This window comes from Jaculus jaculus, chromosome 16 (assembly GCF_020740685.1).
Source record: "Jaculus jaculus isolate mJacJac1 chromosome 16, mJacJac1.mat.Y.cur, whole genome shotgun sequence".
Lineage (NCBI taxonomy): Eukaryota > Metazoa > Chordata > Mammalia > Rodentia > Dipodidae > Jaculus > Jaculus jaculus.
The window spans coordinates 58,215,378-58,238,759 of record NC_059117.1 but is presented as its reverse complement, the minus strand read 5'-3'; the positions used below and the strand labels follow the sequence as shown (position 1 = coordinate 58,238,759).

Here is a 23,382-nt window from a genome sequence, read left to right as displayed (position 1 = left end):
GGGACAGTTGGTGGCCTTCCCTTCCCTCTCCCAGGATAACTGGCCAATTTTAGTGGCATCGAGCATCAGTCAGGAAACAGTGCTGGGATCTTGAGCAAAGACAGTAGTAGTGGTATTTATGGAAAGCTGTTCATGAAGAAGTACAAAAAAAGGGGTAAGCACATGACACCAGAAAAAACAAGAATTCTTTATATAAATAATATATGTCTAGTTAATATGTGGGTGTTATTTTGGTCTCATTTTACTCTGGAGTTGTCTGCCATGCTACTTGGAGGCACAGAGTCACAGGAGAAATGATGAAAGTCATTAAAGTTGTAAGTGCACATAATTCAACATGGCAGCTGTACAACATCTGGCAACAGTAAAAGTTTACTGAACATGCTGGGGGTAGGGAAGGAAGGACGTTAGAGTGTAACTCAGTGGGAATATGACTAATATGCAATATTTTCATACAGTGAGGTTCACAATTAATTTTTATTTAATATTATTTATTTGGGAGAGAGAAGGGGGGACAGCGAGCGAGAGAGAATAGAATAGGCACCCTGAGGCCCCCAGCTGCTGCAAACGAACTCCAGATGCATTTGTCACCTTGTGCATCTGGCTTCCGTGGGTCCTGGGGAATTGAACCTGGGTCATTTGGTTTTGCAGGCAAGTGCCTTCACCACTAATCCCTCCAGTGTGAAGTTCACAATTAATTAAAAAATAGGGCCAGGTGTGTTGGCCCATGCCTTTAGTCCCAGAATTTGGGAGGCAGAGGTAGGAGGATCACCATGAGTTCAAGGCCACCCTGAGAACATATAATGAATTCCAGGTCAGCCTGAGCTAGGGTAAAACAACCCCCACCCCCCCCAAAAAAAGAAACTTGGGCTGGAGAGATGGCTTAGCAGTTAAAGCATTTGCCTGCAAAGCCAAAAGATTCGATTCTGCAGAACCCACATAAGCCAAATGCACAAGGGAGGGGGAGAGTGCATGCATCTGGAGTTCATTTGCAGTGGCTGGAGGCTCTGGCATGCCCATTCTCTCTCTCCCTACCTCTTTCTCTCAAATAAATAATATGTATTTATTTTTTAAAAAAGCAGGGTGTGGTGGTGCATGCCTTCAACCCCAGGATTTGGGAGGCAGAGGTAGGAGGATCACCACTGAATTTTCAAGGCCACCCTGAGATTTATATAGTGAATTCCTGATTAGCCTGGGCTAGAGTGAAACCCTTCCTTGGGGGGGGGGGGGAGCAGCAGACAGATCACCTATCCTACATTGGGTTCTAAAGTGAACTGCTTCAAAGAATCAGACAACTTTCTTTTTTTTTGAGGTAGGGTCTCTCTAGCCCAGGCTGACCTGGAATTCATGTAGTCTCAGGGTGGCCTTAAACTCACAGTGATCCTCCTACCTCTACCTCTCAAGTGCTGGGACTAAAGGCGTGTACCACCACACTTGGCTTAGAATCAGACAACTTTGCCATTTAACCAGAGATAAAAGAAGCTCAGAAAACTGTGGACCAAATGCACAGCTGGTTTAAGCATCAGTTCTTTCAAGGACTATCTTCAGCTTCAGCAGAACTAAGGTGACCCTGATGGACAATGAAGCAATCACATGGGAAATCCCTTAACTAAAAATTTATCAAGGGCTGGAGATATGGCTTAGTGGTTAAGGTGCACGCCTACAAAACCTAAGGACCCAGATTCGATTCTCCAGGTCCCATGTAAGACAGATGCACATGGTGGCACATGCATCTGGAGTTCACTTGCAGTGGCTAGAGGCCCTGGTATGCCCGTTCTCTCTCTCTCTAATAAATAAATACAGAACTTAAAAAAATTATTTAAAAATATATATTCATCTGGAGTTGCATAACAATTTCTTAGGCAAGAAAGGATTCCAAGTGGAGAAAGTTTGTAGGCAAGTACCTTAACTGCTGAGCCATCTCTGCAGCCCCTCAGCCTTTTTTGTTGTCTTGTTTTTTGAGGTAGGGTTTCTGCTCTCTATCCCAGGCTGACCTGGAATTCACTATGTAGTCTCTCAGGGTGACATCAAATTCATGGTGATCCTCCTACCTCTGCCTCCCAAGTGTTGGGATTAAAGGTGTGTACCACCACAACTGGCAATCTTTTTTATTTTTCAAGGTAGGGTCTCACTCTAGCTCAGGCTGACCTGGAATTAGTCCTAGGGTGGGATTAAAGGTGTGTGCGACCATGCCCGGCTTTAATCTTTTTTAATTCAAAAATTATATATGCTCATTAACAAACTCAAAATATAAAAATATAAACTGTGATTTTTAAACTATCCTCCTTAAGGGGAGTCACCATTCTGGTCTGGGTCCCTTGGAGGCTTTCGGAACTTGCTCTGAAGGAAAACTCGTGGCACACACAGGCCTTCTTTTTTATTCACCGTCTCTCGAAACACGTATTCATTCACAACTTCTTCATACCCCAAGTCCACAAAGAGCTGAGCTAAGAATTCTGTAAGACAACAGTGGTAAGAAGGGATGGAGGCTGAGAATATGTAGTTTTGCTTGTTCTATAATAAAAACATCAACATTGCATTTTACTACAAGTTTTTAAATATTTCATTTTTATTTATTTATTTGACACAGGAAGAGGGAGAGATAGAGAGACAGACAGAGACAGACAGTCAGAGAGAGAGAATGGGCACGCCAGGGGCTCCAGCCACTGCAAATGAACTTCAGACACATGCGCCCCCTTGTGCATCTGGCTAACATAGGTCCTGGGGAATCGAACCTGGGTCCTTTGGCTTTGCAGGCAAATTCCTTAACCGCTAAGCCATCCCTCCAGCCCCTATGAGTTTTTAAACTGTTTGATCTCCACCCCCCAAGATAAGGTTTCATGATGTAGCCCTGGCTGGCATCAAATTTTGATGCTTCAAGCCAGGCATGGTGGTGCACGCCTTTAGTGCCAGCTCTTGGGAGGCTGAGATAGAAGGATTGTCATGAGTTTGAGGCAAACTTAAAGCTACAGAGTGAGTTCCAGGAAGCCTGGGCAAGAGTGAGACCCTGACAGGCATGATGGCACTCGGAAGGCAGAGGTAGGAGGACTGCTGTGAGTTCAAGGTCACCTTGAGACTACATAGTGGATTCTGGGTCAGCCTGGGCTAGAGTGAGAACCTATCTCAAAAGAAAAAAACAAAAAGGCCGGACATGGTGGCGCACGCCTTTAATCCCAGCACTCGGGAGGCAGAGGTAGGAGGATCACCGAGAGTTAGAGGCCACCCTGAGACTACATAGTGAACTCCAGATCAGCCTGGGCCAGAGTGAGACCCTACTTAGAAAAACCAAAAAAAAAAAAAAGAGAAAAACAAGTGTGGTGGTGCACGTCTTAATCCCAGCACTCGGGAGGCAGAGATAGGAGGATTGTCATGGGTTCTAGGCCACCCTGAGATACATAGGGAATTCCAGGTCAGCATGGGTTACAGTGAGACCCTACCTTGAAAAACCATAAAACAAACAAACAAACAAACAAACAAAATCAGGTGTGATACATTTCTTTTCTTTTTTTTTCTGAGGTAGGGTTTCACTCTAGCTCAGGCTGACCTGGAATTTACTATGTAATTTCAGGTGGCCTCAAACTCATGGTGACCCTCCTACCTCTGCCTCTCAAGTGCTAGGATTAAAGGCGTGTGCTACCATGCCCGGCTGGTAGTACATTTCTGTAATCCTAGCACAAGTTGTTATAAATTCAAGGCCAGCCTGGGCTAAAGACTGGCACCTTGTTTTAAACACACTGAAACACACACATACACACATACACACTTGGCTAGCATGCTTGATGCCCTAGGTTCAATCCTTAGCACCACAAAAACAAAACAAAACAAAACAAAACAAAACAAAACAAACAAAACCAAACCCCTTAAAATCCACAGAGGGGTTCTAATTACGCCAGGCTTGACATGATTCTTTTTTTTTTTTTTTTCTAAGTACGGTCTCACTCTACTTACTCTAGTCCAGGCTGACCTGGAATTCACTATGTAGTCTCAGGGTAGCCTCGAACTCACAGCGATCCTCCTAGTTCTGCCTCCTGAGTGCTGGGATTAAGGGTGTGCACTACCATGCCCGGCTTGAAATGACTTTTAAAATACTCCTTTATACGGGCTAGAGAGATGGCTTGGCAGTTAAGGTACTTGCCTACAAAGCATGAGGACCCAGGTTCAATACCTTAGTACCCACGTTAAATCAGATGCCCAGAGTTGTGCATGTATCTGGAGTTTGTTTGCTGTGGCTAGAGGCCCTGGCCCACCTATTCTCTCTGTCTCTCAAATAAATAAAATGTTAAAAAATATTCCTTTAGGGCAAATTTATGTATTTGAAAACAAATCCAATCACTTTCCTGAAAAAGTTCTTTTGCCTCTGGGATTGGGAAAGTAATGTCAAGCATACTATTTGTATTTTTGTTTGTTTTTGGTTTTTAGAGGTAGGGTTTTGTTCTAGCTCAGGCTATATTTGCTTTATTTTTTCATTTTCATTTTTATTATTTTATTTGCAAGGGGAGAGAGAGAGAATAGGAATGGATGTGCCAGAGCCTTCAGCCACCACAAATCTCAGATGCATGCACCCATGTGTATTTAGTTTATGTGGGTAGCAGGGAATCGAACCTGGCTCCTTTGGTTTTGCCAGCAAGTACCTTAACCACTAAACCATATTCCCAGCCCCCATTTGCTTTATTTCTCACTGAACAAAGTGAACTTCTGGCTCCCTTCATCCCTTTCCCAGCACAGTCCCACAGGTATTATGTGGCCTGTCTGAGCCTGTCTATCCTTCCAGGCTCACTAAGCACTGTCACCAGAGACCTGTGAGACCTGAGGCCAGGGCTGAGTCTGGGCTGCCCCACATGCTAGATAAATGGTGTACATCAGCGCTTGTTCAGGGCCTTGTGCATGAGTCAAGACAGCTACAAGTCCTGCCCAATCAGCACTGCCATGACCAAGTACACAGGAACAGCATGAAATACTCCTGGGTGATGGGCTGTTCATCTTACCGTCAGTAAAAAAGTATGATCGGGTTCCGTCCTGTCTGACATAAAAATTTTCTCCAAGTTTGCTTCCAGCTTTAAATCTGAGCATGGCATGATCATATAGCCCATAGTCACGGAACAAGACACTTCTTCCTGGCTTTAATACCTACGAAACAAAAGGCAGGCTGTATGGAACTCAGTGGAACCCAGAAAAAGAAAACAATCTAATAAAACTAGAAATTAAAAGTTAGGGCTGGAGAGATGGCTTAGTAGTTAAGATGCTTGCCTCAGACTGGGTGTGGTGGCACATACCTTTAATCCCAGCACTTGGGAGGCAGAGGTAGGTGGATTACCATGAGTTTGTGGCTATGCTGAGAATACATAGTGAGTTCCAGGTCAGCCTGGACCAGAGTGAGACCCTATGTAGAAAAACCAAAGGGAGAAAAAAAAAAAGATGCTTGCCTCCAAAGCCTAAGGACGAAGGTTCAATTCCCCAGGACCCATGTAAGCCAGATACACAAGGTGGCACATGTGTCTGGAGTTCATTTGCAGTGGCTAGAGATACTGCTTTTTTCTCTCTCAAATAAATAAATAAATAAATAAAACTTTAGCTGGGTGCATGCCTTTAATTCCAGCACTTGGGAGGCAGAGGTAAGCAGATTGCTTTGAGTTTGAGTCCAGCCTGAGATTACATACTGAATTCCAGGTCAGCCTGGGCTACAGCAAGACCCTACCTCAAAACAAACAAACAAACAAACAAACAAACAAACAAACAAACACCTAAAACCAACCAACCAACCAATCAAACAAACAAAAAAATAAATTAAAAGCTAGGTTTGTGGTAACTATGAAAGGAGGCACATGCAATACATATAATATGAACGGTGTCTTTCTAAAAATATGATGTTGAGATGTAGCTAAATTGGCAGAATGCTTGCCTAGCATCTACAGGCCCTGGCTTCAATCTCTAGAACCATAGGGATCAAGTGTGGTAGTGTGCCTGTAATCCCAGCACTCAGGAGATGGAGGTAAGAGGCTCTGAAGTTCAAGGTCATCTTCAACTATATAGCAAGGTCCAGGCTAGCTTAGGATACCTGAGACCTGTCTCAAGCAGGAAGGAGGGAGGGAAGGTAGGTCTCATGATATAGCCCTGGCTAGCCTGGTGCTCACTATATAGCCCAACCTGAACCATGAACTCCTGAAATGAATGCTGTGTGTGACTTCTTCACTTCAGAAGGATGCATAGGACATGGAAAGAACACTCACTCAGAAACTTGGAAGTCAAGATTCAAGTCCCACTTCTTCCATTAACTACCCGAATGGCTTTGATCTAAGAACCTCACCTCTCTGAATGAGTTCTGGTCCATGAAACAGTAAGTATGACACAGACACATCTGCTCATGGACCGTGGAGCTGGCCGAGCACTTCTGATGCATGTTCATGGCCTGCAGCAACCCCAGAAATGGGTTAGCTTTCACCAAACCCACTTTCTTCCTCCCCTTCCTTTTTTTGGGTTTTTCACAGTAGGGTCTCACTCTAGCCCAGGCTGATCTGGAATTCACTATGTAGTCTCAGGGTGGCCTCAAACCCTCGGCGATCCTCCTACTTCTGCCTCCTGAGATAGGATCAAAGGCGTGTGCCACCAGGCCTGGCATACACCCAGTTTTCAATAAAGTTCAGAAAAGGGAGACTTGCTTGCTTGAAGGTGTTCGGCAAGTCAGTGGCATAAAAACCAAAACTCAGGTGTACTGATGACAAACATGGTCTACTTTTATTCTGCCATTCTATTTAAAAATGGGGGAATTCAACCTTAAGGTTGCCTTAAGGTAAAGTCCTGTGATCAAAAGAGCTTGCTGGGTGGGTGTCTGCGTCCTGGAATAATAAGGTCCATGCCCCACACCTTACGGCTGTGAGCGTTCACCCGGGCTGCTTGTTACCGGAGACTGAGCCCCACTGCTCCTGTGGTGGTTTCCTGAATAAGCACAGGATTGCAACTACCCAGCTGGTCACAAGGATGGTAGGAAATCATTCTAGTTCAGCTGAAAAAATCTTTTATTTTTGAGGTCTTGCTCTAGCCCAGGCTGACCTAGAATTCACTATGTAGTCTCAGGCTGGCCTCACACTTATAGCAATCTTCCTACCTCTACCACCTGAGTGCTGGGATAAAAGGTGTGTGCCACCATACCTGGCTGAGAAAGTATTTCTAATGGGGAGTAAAAATAGGAATGTCACTAAAGCAAAGTACAGCTTGGAACAGACAAGGTAGTTTTTTGTTTGATTTCTTTTGTGGAGGCAGGGTCTCACTCTGTAGCCCAGGGTGGCCTTAAACTCACAGCAATCCTCCTAACACTGCCTCCTGACTACAGGGATTAAAGGTATGCAACATGATGCCTAACTTGCTTTTTTTTTTTTTTTTTCCCCTGAGGTAGGGTTTCACTGTAGCACAGGCTGATCTGGAATTCGCTATGTAGTTAGTTTCAGGGTGTCCTTGAATTCACAGTGATCCTTCTACCTTAGCCTGCTGAGTGCTGGGATTAAAGATGTGCACCACCATGCTCAGCTCCCTGGCTATTAATTTTTTTTTTTATATTCAGATATGAGAGAGAGTGAGAGAGGGAATGGGCACACCAGGACCTCTACCACTGTAAATGAACTTGGCTTACTCGAGTTCTGGGAAATTGAACCTAGGTGCTTAGACCTTGTAGGCAAGCATCTTAACTTCTAAGCCATCTCTGCAGCCCCTGGCTATTTATTTTGTTTATTTGAGAAAGAGAGAGAGAGAAAGAATTGGTGTGCCAGGGCCTCATCCACGACAGTTGAACTCCAGATGCTTGTGCCACCTAGTAGGCATATGTGACCTTGCATTTGCCTCACCTTTTGTATGTCTGTCTGGCTTATGTGGGACCTGGAGAGTTGAACACGGGTCCTTAAGCTTCACAGGCAAGCCCCTTAACTGCTAGCCCATCTCTCCAGCCCTGCTATTTTTTAAAATCTATCATTTCATACCTATTAAAATATAGGTAATTTGGCTGGAGAGAAGATGGCTCAGCAGTTAAGGTGCTTGCCTGCAAATCACAAAAGGATCCGGGTTTGATTCCCCAGTACCTATGTAAGTCAGATGCACAAGGTGGTGCATGCATCTGGAGTTCACTTGCAGCAGCTGGAGGCCCTGGTGTGCCTATTCTTTCTCTGCTTCTTTTTCTCTCTCAAAAAAATAAATATAAATAAACAACAATTTTTTTTTTTTTTTGGTTTTCAAGGTAGGGTCTTACTCTCACTCAGGCTGTCCTGGAATTCACTATGTAGTCTCAGGGTGGCCTCGAACTCACAGTGATCCTCCTACCTCTGCCTCCCAAGTGCTGGGATTAAAGGTGTGCACCACCACGCCCAGCACAACAAAATATTTTTAAAGTACAGGTAATCTATTGTCTATTTCTATGATATGAAGTTTGGGAACTGGCTGTTTGCTGAGGACAGTGAGGGCACTGGGAAACCCACAGAGCAGTTAGAAGCACTCTGCGTCTGGGTGGTGTGTTCATGAGTGTGTGCACTTGTAAAGAGCCTTAGCTAAGGGTACACTTAGGATTGGGGTACTTATATGAATATTTCACATCAGAAAAATGCAAAAACAGATAGCACACATAAGCGGTGAATTGTAAGATGCAGCGTGGCCCAGGTGAAGAACTAGACTATTATTAGCACCACTGTGTCTGCCGCAGGCTCCTCCCTACCCTGGCCCTGGGCTCCCCACAACTGCCTGATCAAGAGTCCACAGGCCCAAAAGGTCTATGGTTCAGAGCTCAAAGAAGCTAAGATCTAAAGCAGAAAATCAAGTTATACTTTTATTTTCACTGCTTTAAAAATTTTTTTATTTTATTTCATTTGAGAGAGAGAAAGAGACAGATAGAGAAAGAGGATGCGCCAGAGTCTTCAGCTTCTGCAAACAAACTCCAGACACATGCACCAACTTGTGCATCTGGCTTATGTGGTCCTGGGGAATCAAACCTGGAGCCTTTGGCTTTGCAGGCAAATACCTTAACTGTTAAGCCACCTCTGCAGCCCTATTTTCACTGCTTTTAATAGAAATTTAGTATCCCTTAATTGTAAACAATGAAAATTTGGACACTAATGAAAATCCCAAAATACTCTCACATGTGGCACAGTTCTGGCACATATATGATAATTTACACCTGCCATGACTTTGCAATTATGGTATTCAAACTACCATTAGAGACCTTGTTACCAATGGCATCATTTACTGAGAAGTATCTTTTTTTTGTTTGGTTTTTCGATGTAGGGTCTCATTTTAGCTCAGGCTGACCTGGAATTCTCTATGTAGTCTCAGGATGGCCTCGAACTCACGGTGATCCTCCTACCTCTGCCTCCCGAGTGCTGGGATTAAAGGCGTGCACCACCACGCCCAGCCTCTGAGAAACATTTCTTATCCTACTGATCTCCATTATCTATCATTTATTAAATTTCCCTGTGTGAATCTTTCTTTCCTTCTTTCTTTCTCTGTAAGAGAGTGAAGGGGGGAGAGAGAGACAGAGAGACAGAGAGGGAGAGAGAGGGAGAATTGGTGTGCCAGGGCCTCCAGCCACTGTACTGACCTCCAGATATGTGAGCCACCTTGTGTGCATGTGCAAACTTGTATACTTGTGTTATGTGGGACCTGGAGAGTCAAACATGGGTCCTTAAGCTTCACAGACAAACATCTTAACTGCTAAACCATCTCTCCAGCCCATGCATGAATCTGTTTCTAAATTCTTTAAGATGTCTATTTGTTGGTCTGTCCCTCTGCCAAAACCATCTACCTTAAATATTGTAGCTACTGTAAGTTTTTATATCTGGTAAGGAATAAATCCCTCTCACCTCATTGCTCTTCTTTAAAAAGGTAAATATATTGCTGAAAACTCCACATACTTGGCCTGCAAGGCCACTGAGAAATCCTGCTGGAACTGAGCTGATAACCTCCTCCATGTAGACCAGCTGACAGAAAGCTGGAAGAAGCCATTCTGCACACAATCCAATGGAAGAAAGAGAAATCACCAGTGAAGATACTCAACAGTGGACACTGCAAACTTTGTATTTGGCCAGCCAGGCCAACTGAGCTAGCGGGTGCAACACTGGCACATCTGTCATGGTGGAAACCAAGTACCCTCTAATTGGACTGGAGGCCTGCTCCACAGGAGGGAATACATCCCTGATACTGAAAAGTTAAAACAGGGGTAGTCATGAGCCCTAGGAGTGTAACGTCCACTGCTGTCTGGCTAAATGTACATACTATGATCATCAAACTGCCCAGTAAGCACTTCTCTTAATGTTCATACCCTTATTTTAATGCTACTTTCACTTTTGGTAGAGATTCTTCTCTTTTCAGGTGGCAGTGACCTTGGGATGACTCAGAAGGCATCATGGTGCTGGAAAGAAGTGACCAGAGTGCTCAGAACTGTAATATCTCTATCACACCTTCCAAGGCTCAGGGTCTAAGGTGGAAGAGGTGGTGGAAAGAATGTAAGAGACAAAGGAAGGGTAGGACTCCTTACAACATGCTCCCCCCAGACACAAAATGGCCTGGATATCCATGACCTCACAATGCCTGAATCTACCTACACAAGACTATCATAAGAGGAGGAAAAGATCATGACATCAAAATAAAAGAGTGACTGATTGAGATGGGGAGGGGATATGATGGAAAATGGAGTTGCAAAGGGGAAAGTGGGGGGAGGGAGGGTATTATCATGGGATATTTTTTATAACCATGGAAGTTGTTAATAAAAATTTGAAAAAAAATACAATTAAAATTATAAAAAAAAAAGGTAAATAGCTGATTTTGGGGCTCGGTAAGACTCTGTCTTAAGGAAATAGATGGAAGAGTGAGCAAGAGGACATTTTCCTTTGGCTTCTCACATGTTCACAGTAGCTTGGGCATCTGCACACACATATACACACCCGTGCATATAACATACACACATCACACCACATATACTACAGACAGGTATATGCAAAAAAAAAAAAAAAAGTCAAAAAGGAAAAGGAGGGTTTGAGAGATTGCTTAGTGGTTAAGGCCTGCAAAGCCAGAAGGACTGGGGTTCAATTCCCCAGTACCCATATAAAGCCACATGCACAGTGATGCATGCATCTGGAGTTCTTTTGCAGTGGTTGTGAGCCCTGGTGTGCCCATTCTCTTTCTCTCATAAATTCAAAAAAGAAAAGAAAAGAAAAAGAAAAAGAGAGCTTGGCGTGGTGGCATGCACCTTTAATTCCAGCACTTTCGAAGCAGAAGTAGTAGGACTGCTGTGTGAGTTTAGGGCCACCCTAAGAACACATAGTGAATTAATGGTCAGTCTGGGCTAGAGAGAGACCTTACCTTGAAGAATGAAAATAATAGTAATAATAGGAAGGAGGGTACAGGGTGAAGGAAGAAGGCAAGGAAGAGGGGAAAGAGAATATAATGCCATGTGTGGAGAAGCAAACCTATAATGCCAGTACTGGGGAAACAGGCTGAAGAAGGAAGATCAAGGCCAGCCTACAGAGCAAGACTCTGAGTAGTTAAAAAAAGAAAGTATGTAGCAATGACATATGAACCTGACTAGACAGCATTTTAATTTTCTATGAGTTTGAACATTTTTCTTGGCACATGACTGTAACTTTGACATTAAGAAAGCACAGGCAGCCAGGCATGGTGGTGCATGCCTTTAATCCCAGCACTCGGGAGGCAGAGGTAGGTGGATCATCATGAATTCAAGGCCACCATGAGACTACATAGTGAATTCCAGATCACTGGGCTAGAGTGAGACCCTAACTTTAATCCCAGCACTCAGGAGGCAGAGATAGGAGGATCACTATGAGTTCAAAGCCACTCTGAGACTATATGGTGAATTCCAGGTTATCCTAGGCTAGAGAGCAAGACTCTACCTTAAAAAGCCAAAAAGGGGGCTGGAAAGATGGTTAAGGTGCTTGCCTGCAAAGCTAAAGGACCCAGGTTCGACTCCCCAGGACCCATGTAAGCCAGATGCAGAAGGGGGCAATCGCATCTGGAGTTCGTTTGCAGTAGCTAGAGGCCCTGGAATGCCCATTCTCTCTCTCTCAAATTAATAAATAAAAATACTAAAAAAACAAACCAAAAAGAAGCTGGGTGTGATGTTGCACACCTTTAATCCCAGCACTTGGGAGGCGGAGGTAGGAGGATCACTGTGAGTTCAAGGCTACCCCTGAGACTACATAGTATAATTCCAGGTCAGCCTGGGCTACAGTGAGACCCTACCACAAACAAACAAAAAAAAAAAAAAAAAAAAAAAGCACAGGCAGAAGGAATGTCATAAGTTTGAAGTCAGCCTGGTTTACATAGTAAGTTACAGGCGAGCCCAGGGTATACAACAAGATCCTGTCACAAATATCAAAGGAGGGTCTGGAGAGATGGCTCCGTGGACAGTGCTCACTGCTCAAGCTTGAGTACTTCAGAGCCTACGTAAATTGGTGGAAGCTCTGGTGGATTTCTATAATCCCAGCACTCTGCCAGCTAGATGAAAGGCGTAGATAGGAGAATTTCCTAGAAGTTTTTACTGAATGCAGCAAAAAGAATACTGAGGATGAAGCCAAAAGTTGTGCCTACCTCCACACAGGTACTGTTACATGTGCCAGCCCATACCCAAGAACACATGTATACATAATACAAAAAACCTTTTTTCTTTTGCTTTTTTGAGTTTTCTAGATCAGAAAAATATTGAACATTTGATAATTACTTTTATTTTATTATATATTTGCAAGGAGAGAGAGAGAATATGAATATGGGCATGCAAAGGCCTCCTGCCACTGCAAACAAACTTTAGATGCATGTGCTACTTTGTTAATCAAACCCAAGCTATCAGACTTTGCAAACAAGTGTCTTAACCAATGAGCAATCTCTCCAGTCCTTAAAAAAATTACTAAGTGGATAATGAAGATGTGGTACATTTATACAATGGAGTTCTATTCACCAGTAAAGAAAAATGAAATCTGCAGGGAAATGGATGGACCTGGAAAGGATTACTCAGTGGGGTCACTCAGGTCCAGAGAGCCAAGTGCCCCATGTTCTCTCTCCTATGTGGATCCTAGCTACAAATGTTTGGACTTGTAGGTGAGTTGGAATAAAACTTGGTAGCAGAGGCCAGGAAGCTACAACGGGGCTAACTGAAGGGAATGGTATTGTATATATGTAAGTAAAAGTACAGAGTATGGGGGTGGAAAGGCCTAAGTGAGGTCAGGGGAAGACATTGATGAAAGAAAGGATGGAGAGAGGGTTAATCAAAATCTAAGAGGTTATGAATAAGTCATATGGAAACCTTTTCTTTTTTGGACAATGGTGCATGCAGAAGCCATAGATAGCCACTAGAAAATTTTCAGTGCCAGGGATGGGATACCTTCCAGTGAGTTGTTGTTGGTCAGCAAGGTTCCTAATGCCCCCAAAACATTATAGACCATGTTGAGGCTCTTGGTTTCCCACTAAGAATAGCTGGTAAGACCCCATTGCTGAAGATACCACATACTTGGGCTGTAAAGTCCCTGAGAAATCTTGCTGGAGCCGAGCTGAAAACCTCTTCCCTGTGGACCAGCTGACAGAAAGCTGGAAAAATCCACACTGCATACAGCTCCATGGGAAAGAAGTCATCAGTGGAGATAAACAACAGCGGACGCTACAAGCCTTAAGTTTGGTCACTCAAGTTAAGTGAGCCAATAGGTACAATAGTGGCATGTCTGTTATGGGGGAAACCAACTGCTCTCTAGTTGGACTGGAAGCCCGTTCCACAGGAGGGAATACATGCCGGATACTGAAAACCTAGAACAGGGGAAGTTATGAGCCCTAGTGGTGTAATGCCTGCTCGTATCTGGCTAAATGTGCACGTGTGCATGCACACAATTTTAAGGTTTTTTTTTTTTTTTTTGGTTTTTCAAGGCAGGGTCTTACTCTAGTCCAGGCTGACCTGGAATTCACCGTGTTCTCAGGATGGCCTCAAACTCATGGCGATCCTCCTACCTCTGCCTCCCAAGTGCTGGGATTAAAGGCATGCGCCACCACACCTGGCTCCATATTTTAAGTTTTTGTACAAAATTTTTATTTACTTATTTTTTGAGAGAGGAAGAGGCAGATAGAGAGAAAGACAGAATGGGTGCACCAGGGCTTCTAGCCACTGCAAATGAACTCCAGATGCATGTGCCCCTTTGTGCATTTGGCTTATGTGGGTCTTGGGGAATCAAAATGGGGACCTTTGGCATCACAGGCAAACACGCCTTAACTGCGAAGCCATTTCCCTAGCTCTAAATGCATATATTATGTTCACCAAACTGCTCTGTAAGCACTTTTCTTAACGTTTATATCCATATATTAATGCTAATCTCACTTTTGGTTAGAGAAGCTTCCCTTTTCAGATGGCAGTGATGACTCAACAGGCACCATAGCACTGAGAAGTGACAGAGGGGTGCAGAGCACTGAAACATCTCTATCACACCTTTTAAGGCTAAGGGTTCATTGTGGAAGAGGTGGTGGGAAGAATGTAAGAGCCTGGCTGGAGAAATGGCTTAGCAGTTAAGGCATTTGCCTGCAAAGCCAAAGGACCTCGGTTCAATTCCTCAGGATCCATGTAAGCCAGATGTACAAGGTGGTACATGCATCTGAGGTTTGTTTGCAGTGGCTGGAGGCCCTGGCATGCCCATTCTGCCTCTCACCCTTTCTCTCTAATAAACAAATAAATAAATAAAAATTATTATTATGTTTTGAGGTAGGGTCTTGCTCTAGCCTAGGCTGACCTGTAATTTACTATGTAGTCCCAGGCTGGCTTCGAACTCACGGTGATCCTTCTACTTCTGCCTATCAAGTGCTGGGATAAAAGGTGTGCCCCACCATACCCAGCCCCAAACTATTTTTTAATATTTTATTTATTAGAGAGAGAGAGAGAGAATGAGTCTGTCAGGGCCTCTAGCCACTGTGAACAAACTCCATACACATGTATCACCTTGTGCATCTGGCTCACATGGGTACTGGGGAATTGAACCTGGGTCCTTAGGCTCTGCAGGCAAGCACCTTACCCAAACTACCTTTAATTAGTCATGAGGTTCAACAGTTTAAGCCTGGGTAAAAAAAAAAAAAATTGTCTTGGCATGTGTGTGTGATGTGGGTGTGGCCGTGCCATGCCACACGAGTGGAGGTCAGAGGACAACTTTCTGGTTAGTCTTTGCCTTCCACATTGTTTGAAGCAGGGCCTCTTGTCTGCTTCTCTAAGAGCTTCTGGGAAATTGTCTTCTGATGGCCACAGCAGTTTGGGTTGTCCCCATACTCAGTAACACTGTCCATTTTCATCCAGGTACATAGGGTCTCTCATTGCCCCAGGGCTCATCAATTAGGCTAAGTTCAGCTGGCCAGTGAGTTTCCTATTTCCTGTTCCCACATCCCCAGTGCTGGGAGTACAGGTACATGTCCTCATGTCCAGCATTTTATGGGCATACTAGGGATTGAAGTCAGGTCCTCATGCTTGCAAGGTAAGTACTTTACCAACAGAGCCATCTCCCTAGTTTTTTTTTTTTTTTAATTTTTATTAACATTTTCCATGATTATAAAAAAAATATCCCATGGTAATCCCCCCCCCAACTTTCCCCTTTGAAATTCCATTCTCCATCATATTACCTCCCAACTCAATCATTGTACTTACATATATACAATATCAACCTATTAAGTACCCTCCTTCCTTCCTTTCTCTTCCCTTTATATCTCCTTTTTAACTTACTGGCCTCTGCTACTAACTATTTTCCTTCTCACGCAGAAGCCCAATCATCTGTAGCCAGGATCCACATATGAGAGAGAACATGTGGCGCTTGGCTTTCTGGGCCTGCATCTCCCTAGTTCTTGAAAAAAAACAAAACAAAACAAACAAAAAAAGTCATTTAAAAAAAAAGAAGAAGGAAGGCAACTGTAGAGAGGTGAAGGAAATAGGTGGTGAAGATGGGTTTACAATCTAGGCAGTCTGCCTGTGTTCTTTACCACTGAGCCACACTTTCTTCATCTTTAAGTCCAGGTAACCCCAACATCATCCTTTTCTTTTTCTTTTTTTCTTTTTGTTTTTTTGGTGCCTTAAGGTAGGGTTGCACTTTAGCTTAGGCTGACCTGGAATTCACTCTGTAGTCTCAGGGTGGCCTTGAACTCACAGAAATCCTCCTACTTCTGCCTCCCAAATGCTGGGATTAAAGGCGTGTGCCACCATGTCTGGCTTCCCAATATCATCTTTGCTCTGAGGCTGGCCAGGCTCTGAAGTACAGTTATGGTGTTGCACAAAGCCCAAGTTATAGTGGATGTTTTATGCCAAAGAATCACTTTCCCTACAAAGCCTACACAGTGTACCCAATGGGAATGAGGAAACACTGACTTTAAGCTTCAGAGAAAATGCAGAATGGCCAACCCTCAAGTGCAGTCCCCAAGTCACTAACCTTGTAAATGTTTTGTAAGACAAGGTGCATCTTATCAGGGTGAATAGCTGAAAGCACAAATATCAGTGTGACGGCATCCACAGACTCTGGTGGAACATGATCTAGAAGGTCATCTCTAGTGAGGTCACATTGGAATACCTTACATCTCTCTGTATTATACAGAGGATTTTGCTAGAAGGGGAAAAAAACAAGAAGAGTTTAGTTGTTTTTTTTAAAAAATATGTTATTTACGTTTATTTGAGAGGTAGAAAGAGAGAGGAAAGGGAAAAAGAATGGGCATGCCAGGGCCTCTAGCCAGTGCAAACAAACTCCAGATACGTGCCACCTTGTGCATCTCTGGCTTACGTGGGTCCTTAGGCTTCATAAGCAAGCTCCTTAACTGCTAAGCCATTTCTCTAGCCTCCAAGAGCTTTGTTTCAGTGTGCCCACCATGCTGTCACATACACATACAGCTTTGGGAAGAGAGCCTATTTCTCGTGTGCACTGCTGCACAGATGAGTTTATAGTTTCTGTGTGACTACCATGCTGTCACATACACAGAGCTTTGAGAGGAGAGCCCATTTCTCTCCATGCAGTGTTGCACAGATGAGTGAGTGATCGTTGCAACTATGAAAACTGAGCAATGAAGTGTTCACAGACAAAGCATGCGATACTTAACACTGATACAAGAAGCAAGGAATCATTATAGCCAATTGTTTTTGACGGAGGACCGAGTATAGTCTAGCACATATACAAAATATTTGAGAGGCATGCCTTCCAAAAGGGTATGTAAACTGGCTGCTGCTTCCCTAATCCTTGAGTCATCCTTGACAAATCTAAGTCCTAGGAGAAACCCTTGCAACTGAACCATGGTCTGCAATTCTTCAAGGATATATTTTCCCTTGATGTAACAGACTAAATAAATAACCTTTTGTGTGTTCCTGGTACTTTATGCATCTGAAGTTTGTTTACAGCAGCAGGAGATCTTGGCACGATCCTTCTCTCCCTCTCCCCCCGCCCCGCCCAAGGTAGAGTCTCACTAGCCCACGCTGATCTGGAATTCACTATGTTGTCTCAGGCTGGTCTTGAACTCACAGCGTTCCTACTACCTTTGCCTCCCAAGTGCTGGGATTAAAGATGTGTGCCACCACTCCTGCCTTTCTCTTTCCCTTCTTGCAAATATATTAAAAAAAAAACACATACACACAAAAATGGGGTTGGAGAGATGGCTTAATGGTTAAGGCACTTGCCTACAAAGCCTAAGGATCCAGGTTTGATTCCCCAGGACCATGTAAGCCAGATGCACAATGTGGTGCATGTGTCTCGAGTTTGTTTTCACTGGCTGGAGGCCCTGGTGTGCTCATTCTCTCTCTCTCTCTTAAATAAATAAATAAAAATCAAAACAGCCAGGCATGGTGGCGCATGCCTTTAATCCCAGCACTCGGGAGGCAGAGGTACAAGGATCACCTGAGTTGGAGGCCACCCTGAGACTACATAGTGAATTTCAGGTCAGCCTGGACTAGAGTGAGACCCTACCTCGAAAAAAGAAAAAAAACAAATAACAAAAAACAAAAATCAAAACAACAAGCATAGTGAAATACATGATATTGCACCAACCTTAACGTATTCAACTGCTCTTGGAGAAAAATCACAGGCATAGGCAAAGGTATTCAAATCTTCTTCTAAAAGTGGGAATAAACAGTTCCCAACTCCACAGCCAGCTTCCAGTATTGTCAATTTTTGACCTTCATACTGGGGAAAGAGAACCCATTATCTACATAATGAATCAACACATAAAAGTAAAAGGTCCAACATTTGAGAGACAAGGTTTCTGACCCTATAATAATACAGAGATAATAAACAAGAGAATTAGTAAGTGAAGGCTAATACTGGAGGCAGGAAAGATTTCTCAGTGGTTAAGGCCACTTGCTTGCAAAGCCTAATGGCCTGGGTTCAATCCCCCTGTACCCACGAAAAGACAGATGCACAGGGTGGCTCATGCATGTGGAATTCATTTGCAGTGGCAGGAAGCCCTGATGCTGTCTGAACTCTCTTTCTGACTCTCTCTCAAATAAGTAAGTAAATAAAGCTGGACATGGTTCATGCACTTGGCAGCCAGAGGTAGAAGGATTGCTGTGAGTTTGAAGCCAGCCTGTTGCTACAGAGTTCTAGGCCAGCTTGGGCTAGAGTAAGACCCTTCCTCAAAAAACAAAAAACTAACAAAATCCCCCCAAACCTATAAAAGGCCAGGTGTGGTGATGCAGACCTTTAATCCCAGCACTTGGGAGGAGAGGCAGGAGGATCTTTGTGAATCTGAGGCCAGCCTAAGACTACGTAGTGAATTCTAGGTTAGCCTGGGATAGATGGAGACCCTACCTTGACACCCCCACCCCCCTAAAAAAAAAATAAATGGGAAAAAAAGTATCAAGAAAAACAAAGCTTATACTGGTAGCTCATTTACCACCATCCAACACTGAATAGTTTTGTATGGAGGAAAAAAAAAAAACAATACAATGGGTAATAGGATCTGGGGCTAACCTTGTATGCCCAAACTCCTCTTGGAGAAATCACATCAACAGCTCCGTGTTTCAATTTCCCCTGCAAATGGGGGATAATACTAACTCACATCATAGTTACCAGAAAGCTAAAAATGAGAAAACATATGTAAAATTCTCAGAAAAGGACCACAATGGCTCATTAACTATTACTGTTATTGGTTTCAATCTTTCACTAAACTTCACTCAGTTTAAACCTCTAATGTTTACAATTTTTCAGATTAGCAATAGTAGAAAGTATTAGTTTTTCAGGCTGGAGAGAGGGCTTAGCAGTTAAGGCGCTTGCCTGCAAAGCCAAAGGACCCAGGTTTGATTCCCCAGGACCCATGTAAGCCAGATACACAAGGTGGTGCATGCATCTGGAGTTCATTTGCAGTGGTTACACACCCTGGCATACCCATTCTCTCTTTCTCAAATAAATTTAAAAAAAATTAAAAAGAAAGTACTAATTTATTTTTCCTACATATTAAACAACCCAGAAACTGCTAAAACTATTGGGACCAAACAGTATATTTCTCTTATGTACACTTTTTTTTTTTTTTTGTCTGTTTTTCAAGGTAGGGTTTCCTAATCTAGGCTAACCTGGAATTCACTTTGTATTCTCAGGGTAGCCTCAAACTCACGGTGATCCTCCTACCTCTGCCTCCCGAGTGCTGGGATTAAAGGCATCCACCACCACGCCTGGCTTTTCTTTTCTTTCTTTCTTTCTTTTTTTTTTTTTTGAGATAGGGTCTTACTTTGGCCCAGGCTGGCCTGGAACTCATGGTGATTCTCCTACCTCTCTCTGCCTTTTGAGTGCTGGGATTAAACGCCTAGCCTTATGTGCATTTTTTTAAAATTTATTTATTTGAGAGTGACAGACACAGACAGAAAGACAGATAGAGGGAGAGAGAGAGAATGGGCGCGCCAGGGCTTCCAGCCTCTGCAAACGAACTCCAGACGCGTGCGCCCCCTTGTGCATCTGGCTAACGTGGGACCTGGGGAACCGAGCCTCGAACCAGGGTCCTTAGGCTTCACAGGCAAGCGCTTAACTGCTAAGCCATCTCTCCAGCCCCTCATGTGCATTTTATTATGCTACATAAATTCTCTTCTTCACACACCTTCTACAGATTTTAAATGGAGAACAGCTCAAGACAAAGAAAAATACAAGCTTACCTCCCTACATGATCTTAGCTCTTCAAACTCTCTGGTGGTCCAATGTCTATCTTTGAAAAAGTTGGTACTGTTTCTTTTGTAAAACAGATCCCAGTTCTTCTGAGCCTCTTTTTCCAGTTTTTGCTGTTTAAAATCAGACACCAAAGTTTGGTCTCTTTGTAGTTTCTCCTTTTCTTCAGAGCTGAGAATCCTTCCCCACACTCCTTTCCTTTGTAAAGAAACTATCTCATTAGTAGCTGGTAAGACATTTAACACTGCTGAAGATTCTCCCATTCTTGAGTAACCTGAGGACTCCTTGAAGATACTGCAGACATAGGGCGTTTTATTTCACATTTCACCACCTTAAGGTGCTTCTGAGAAAAAAGAATGAGATTCCAGTGAGTCCATAACACTCCCTTCTTCCCCCTCCCCCTTCTTGGTTCTGTGAGCTGGGAAATACATGTGTGTGTCTGTGTGTGTGTGTGTGTGCGCATGCTGGGACATATTTATATATACAGATAAAGGTGGGCCAATGTGGCCCTGGGTGTCCTCGAAAGCACATCCTGCTGCCTCAGCCTCCCATCTGGTGGGTTTATGGCCACTGCTACCACACCCAGCTGGAACAGTTCTTTAGAACGTAGTTTGTGGTTCTAGAATAGTTCTTGAAGACTCTAGGGGAAGTGGTTCTGGAGTAGTTCTTTTAAGACGCCGGTGCGGTCGTCTATTTCCCACTAACACCTGCGAGATGCTGACTCCACAACACCCTGGCCACGGTGGTGGCAGAGGTCACAAAGCCCAAGCCCCGGTGTTGACCTGCACAGGGCTGACATCCAGTGACCAGATCAGTCTCCTGCTCTGGACTCTTCATTCAGACCAGAATGCATCAAGTGTTAGGAGAAACCGGCTTAGCTTGGAAAAGGAAGCCTTCCACGACTCCACAGAAACGTTGAGGAGCCCATTCTCGTCACTTTTTTTTTTTTTTCGGTGCCCGTGACAAGTGTGACAACTGCCCGAACCGACAGCTGGCTGGGTCACCGTTTCTTAGGGGTCAGGGACTCGGTGTCTTCGGAGGTGATGGAGACAAGAGTGGGTGACCCGAGTATCTGATGGCACTCACGGGAGGCGTCTTTTTCCAAAGACACTGCCATCATGACGCCAAGGCAGGGACGTGACCCAGTGACAGTCGGTGGCTAACGTGCCCAGGGTCCACCTCTCTTTCAGCACTAGCCGCAGGGGCTCCGGGGTAAGTCGAGGACCGTCCACCCCAACGCTCGGCCTCGCGTCAGTCACCCAGCTCGCCACGCTCGGGCAGCTCCGGACCATCCGTCCAGGCGTCACTCTCTAGGACGAAGGACGCAGCCCGGACACACTCACCCTCCAGTCAGTCTCCGGCCTGAGCGGGGGTAGAATACGGAAGCCGAGGTGTAAAACTACCCCCGAAACGTGACCAGGGAGCGCCGACGACTCCCCATCCGGCGGATCTCCACTCCGCCCCGCCGCGCCATGGCTCCGCCCCCGCTACTTCCGCCGAGAAGCCGGAAGTCCCGCCCCAATGCCGGAAGTGCCTCAGCCTTACTGCCTCAAAGTCTTTTGCTACCCAGACGCTTACAAGACTGGTTTCCCGGCCGCCGCGGTGGGCAGGGGTTCCGCTGGCCGTACTCTGGGGAGCGGTGTCCCTGGAACGCTGTCCCCTCGGACGCCGGGAGGAGCCGGGGCTGCGTCCGCGCGGACAGAGCGTCCATCCCGGCGCGAGGCCCCGGCGCCAGGGCCATGAACGGGACTGCGAACCCGCTGCTGGACCGCGAGGAGCATTGCCTGCGGCTGGGGGAGAGCTTCGAGAAGCGGCCGCGCTCCTCCTTCCACACCATTCGTTGTGAGTGAGCCGTCCGCGCGGCTCGCTTCGGCCTCGCTCTTGTCACCCCGGATCCCTCCCTTTCCTCCCTATGGCCCGCCCGAGGCCCCGGGGAAGCCCTCCTCCCTCCGTCTGCGTCTCACTTTCCTTCTCTTACCTCTCCCCCCGCCCCCACACACGCCAGGTCATCCTCAAGCTCATCCCAAGCAGAGATCAGCTTCCTAAAGGTCATGGCCTCTTTCCCTATTTCTTTTTTAAAAAAATATTTATTTATTTGTAAGCAGAGATAGAAGAGAGAACGGGCACAACGGGGCCTCCAGCTGCTGCAAACGGACCCCAGATGCGTGCACCACCTGCGCATCTGGCTCTCTGTGGGTCCTGGGGAATCGAACTTGTGTCCTTAGGCTTTGCAGGCAAGAGTCTTAACCGCTGAACCATCTCTCCAAGCCCCTCCTTTCTTATTTCATAACTGGCCCCTTCCCAGCTTTTAAAAGCCAGACTTCGCTCCAGAGAGGTGCGAGGTCCAGTTCTTCTCTCTCGCACCTCTACCACCCTTTCCGGTTATTCCATCTGGGTTCTTCCCTTATTTTACCATCTGCCTTGAGCGTCATGTACTCCTCCCTCTGCTCCATTCTTTTCCGTGCTTCCTGTGGCTTTCTCTCCCCTTCGATCTTGGTCCCTCTCCAGACAAGATTATCTGCACCCTTTCTGTGCATTTAACGCTGATTTTTATTTGAGACGGGTCTATAACTGTAGCCTCGCCTGGCATAGAACTCTCTATGTATCCTAGGTTAGTATTGCATTCGCTGCCATCCTTCTGCCTCAGCCTTCAGAGAGCTGAGAATGACAGGCCTGAGCCACCATGCCCAGCTGACACTGACACACGCGCGCGCACGCACACACACACACACACACACACACGCGCGCACACTTTCTTTTTTTTTGCTTTTTTGAGGTAGGGTCTCACTCTGCTCAAGATATCTAGCCTTGAACTCACAATTATCCTCCTACATTTACCTCATGAGTGTGGCACCATGTCTGGCGACACTGATAATCTTGAATTCACCTATGCCACCCTTATTTCTGGACCGAGTCATTTGTGGGTGAAGAACAAAATTGGGGTTTGTGAGCTTGGCATAAGTTACAGCTTGATCTATGTTTGGAAACAGAAGACAACAGATAGAAAAAAATGTGGAAATAGTCATTATGCTGGCACTTTTGCCTACATGATTATAGACTCTGTTGAGAGGGGGATTTCCACTGTATGTCCCGGGTAAAGGATTGGCTGACCAAGCATCCCTGTTGTGATTCACAAGCTTCTGGTTTCCTGTCGCATTAACACTGGTTAAGACTTGTTTTGTCACAGGAGCTAATAGATGTGACTCAACACATAGGAAGAGGGTGTGTTAGATATTGAAGTTCCATCTTTGTGTGGCCACTTGCCGGG

At 45.0% G+C, this 23,382-nt stretch overlaps 2 protein-coding genes across 5 annotated transcripts in view; one reads left to right on the top strand and one right to left on the bottom strand.

Annotated features, from left to right (window-relative positions):
* Positions 1–2,189: 2,189 nt before the first annotated feature.
* Positions 2,190–21,593, bottom strand: Mettl6 (methyltransferase 6, methylcytidine). Of its 4 annotated transcripts, none has more exons than XM_045135813.1 (7): positions 21,458–21,593; positions 20,105–20,457; positions 18,933–18,992; positions 18,012–18,146; positions 16,416–16,586; positions 4,983–5,124; positions 2,190–2,453 (listed from the first exon to the last, which is right to left on the bottom strand). In XM_045135813.1, exons 2-7 carry the CDS (start codon positions 20,375–20,377, stop codon positions 2,284–2,286), a joined length of 951 nt encoding a protein of 316 aa, XP_044991748.1. In that variant the 5' UTR covers positions 20,378–20,457; positions 21,458–21,593; the 3' UTR covers positions 2,190–2,283. The 4 variants fall into 4 exon arrangements, with proteins under 4 accessions (XP_044991748.1, XP_044991747.1, XP_044991749.1 ...); XM_045135812.1 differs by having other exon boundaries at positions 21,201–21,565; XM_045135814.1 differs by lacking the exon at positions 21,458–21,593 and adding an exon at positions 20,897–21,190.
* The window catches only part of Eaf1 (ELL associated factor 1), a 17,598-nt gene continuing 15,802 nt past the window's right edge, over positions 21,587–23,382 (top strand). Inside the window, exon 1 of the mRNA XM_004673170.3 lies at positions 21,587–21,956. Coding sequence (XP_004673227.3) covers positions 21,587–21,956 — 370 coding nt within the window. The remainder of the gene's footprint in view (positions 21,957–23,382) is intronic.